The 1176-nt window shown below is 40.7% G+C and overlaps 1 protein-coding gene across 1 annotated transcript in view; it reads left to right on the top strand.

The window, feature by feature from the left end:
* MAATS1 (MYCBP-associated, testis expressed 1) overlaps positions 1–1176 on the top strand; it is an 86205-nt gene that overhangs the window by 62786 nt on the left and 22243 nt on the right. Inside the window, 1 exon segment of the mRNA XM_006864200.1 lies at positions 524–644. Within this exon segment, the coding sequence (XP_006864262.1) occupies positions 524–644 (121 nt within the window).

Raw genomic sequence — 1176 nt, 5'->3', positions numbered from 1 at the left:
GGGTTTCTGAGGAGTTTGAACCACCAATCTTGCAGTTCAAACCGACCTTGAGGCCAAGTGCTTATCCTACAGTACCACAGCAAGAACTATATAGCATCCCTAGAGTCCTAGTGGGGTGCTCTGGGTTAATGCGCTGGACTGCAAAGTCAGTTTCAGCCACAAGGTCAGTGGTTCAAACTCACCAGCCACTCCTTGGAAACCCTATATAGGGTTGCTATAGGTCAACTCAGTGGTACTTAACAACAATGATAATACAAGCAACCTAGTTGGGACTTTCTCAGATTGACCTAGCATAACCATGGTGGTCGTGGTGGTTATATGCCATGGAGTCAGTTCTGACTCATACCGACCCTATACAGGGTTTCCAAGGCTGTAAATCTTTACGGGAGCAGAAAGCCTCACCTTTCTCCCACAGAACAGCTGGTAGTTTCGAGCTGCCGATTGATACTCAGATCTAAGACTTAGAACTGGTAGTGGAAGGAAAGATGAAAGTAAATAATTACATTAATTGATACTGTTTCAGGCACTATTGGCTAAGAAGAATAAAGTTCTTGAACCAAAGAAAACACTGCGCTTTCTTCAAAGAAATCCAGTACCTCAACCTCGGCTTCCAACTCCAACCTTGGAAATGAGTTCCAATGTAAGTCTGAAACTTTTAAATTTGCAATGCGAATTCAGTAGTGCTGTCAATTTATTCTTAGGATAGTTTGGGCTGGAAACAAACAAGCTCCGAATTAAATGGTGTCTTTATTATTACATATCAAGCATCAAACAACCACAAAAATAAGCAAAGCAAAATGAAATGGAGTCTTAAATAATCCTTTTCCAAAATTAAAATGCAAAGAATGAAAAGCCTCCCTAAGATAAATAGGCTTCGGAATGTAATCTTCATGAATGTCAAATAAAGAAGATTGAATGGTGATCAATTGCCATAACTGTCTTCCCACATGGAGGGAGAGGTGAGTGATGATAGTTGAAGTCTGAGAGGGATGAAATGCCTGGAGAGGTATTATCTAGCGAGATAGACTGGCTTCTGGAATAGGGATGGCTTAAGATGGTCACCCTGACCAGGGCTATGCAGATCCCCAAACTCAGTTTGGACAAGGCAGTCAGAGTTTGTTAATATTGAAAGGATTGAGTTAAAAAAGCAAAAGTAAAACAAAAAACATACATACA

The sequence above is a fragment of the Chrysochloris asiatica genome, unplaced genomic scaffold (assembly GCF_000296735.1).
Source record: "Chrysochloris asiatica unplaced genomic scaffold, ChrAsi1.0 scaffold00061, whole genome shotgun sequence".
NCBI classification, from domain to species: Eukaryota; Metazoa; Chordata; class Mammalia; order Afrosoricida; family Chrysochloridae; genus Chrysochloris; species Chrysochloris asiatica.
The sequence above is the reverse complement of the archived record's forward strand: the minus strand, read 5'-3'. Positions and strand labels throughout refer to the sequence as shown.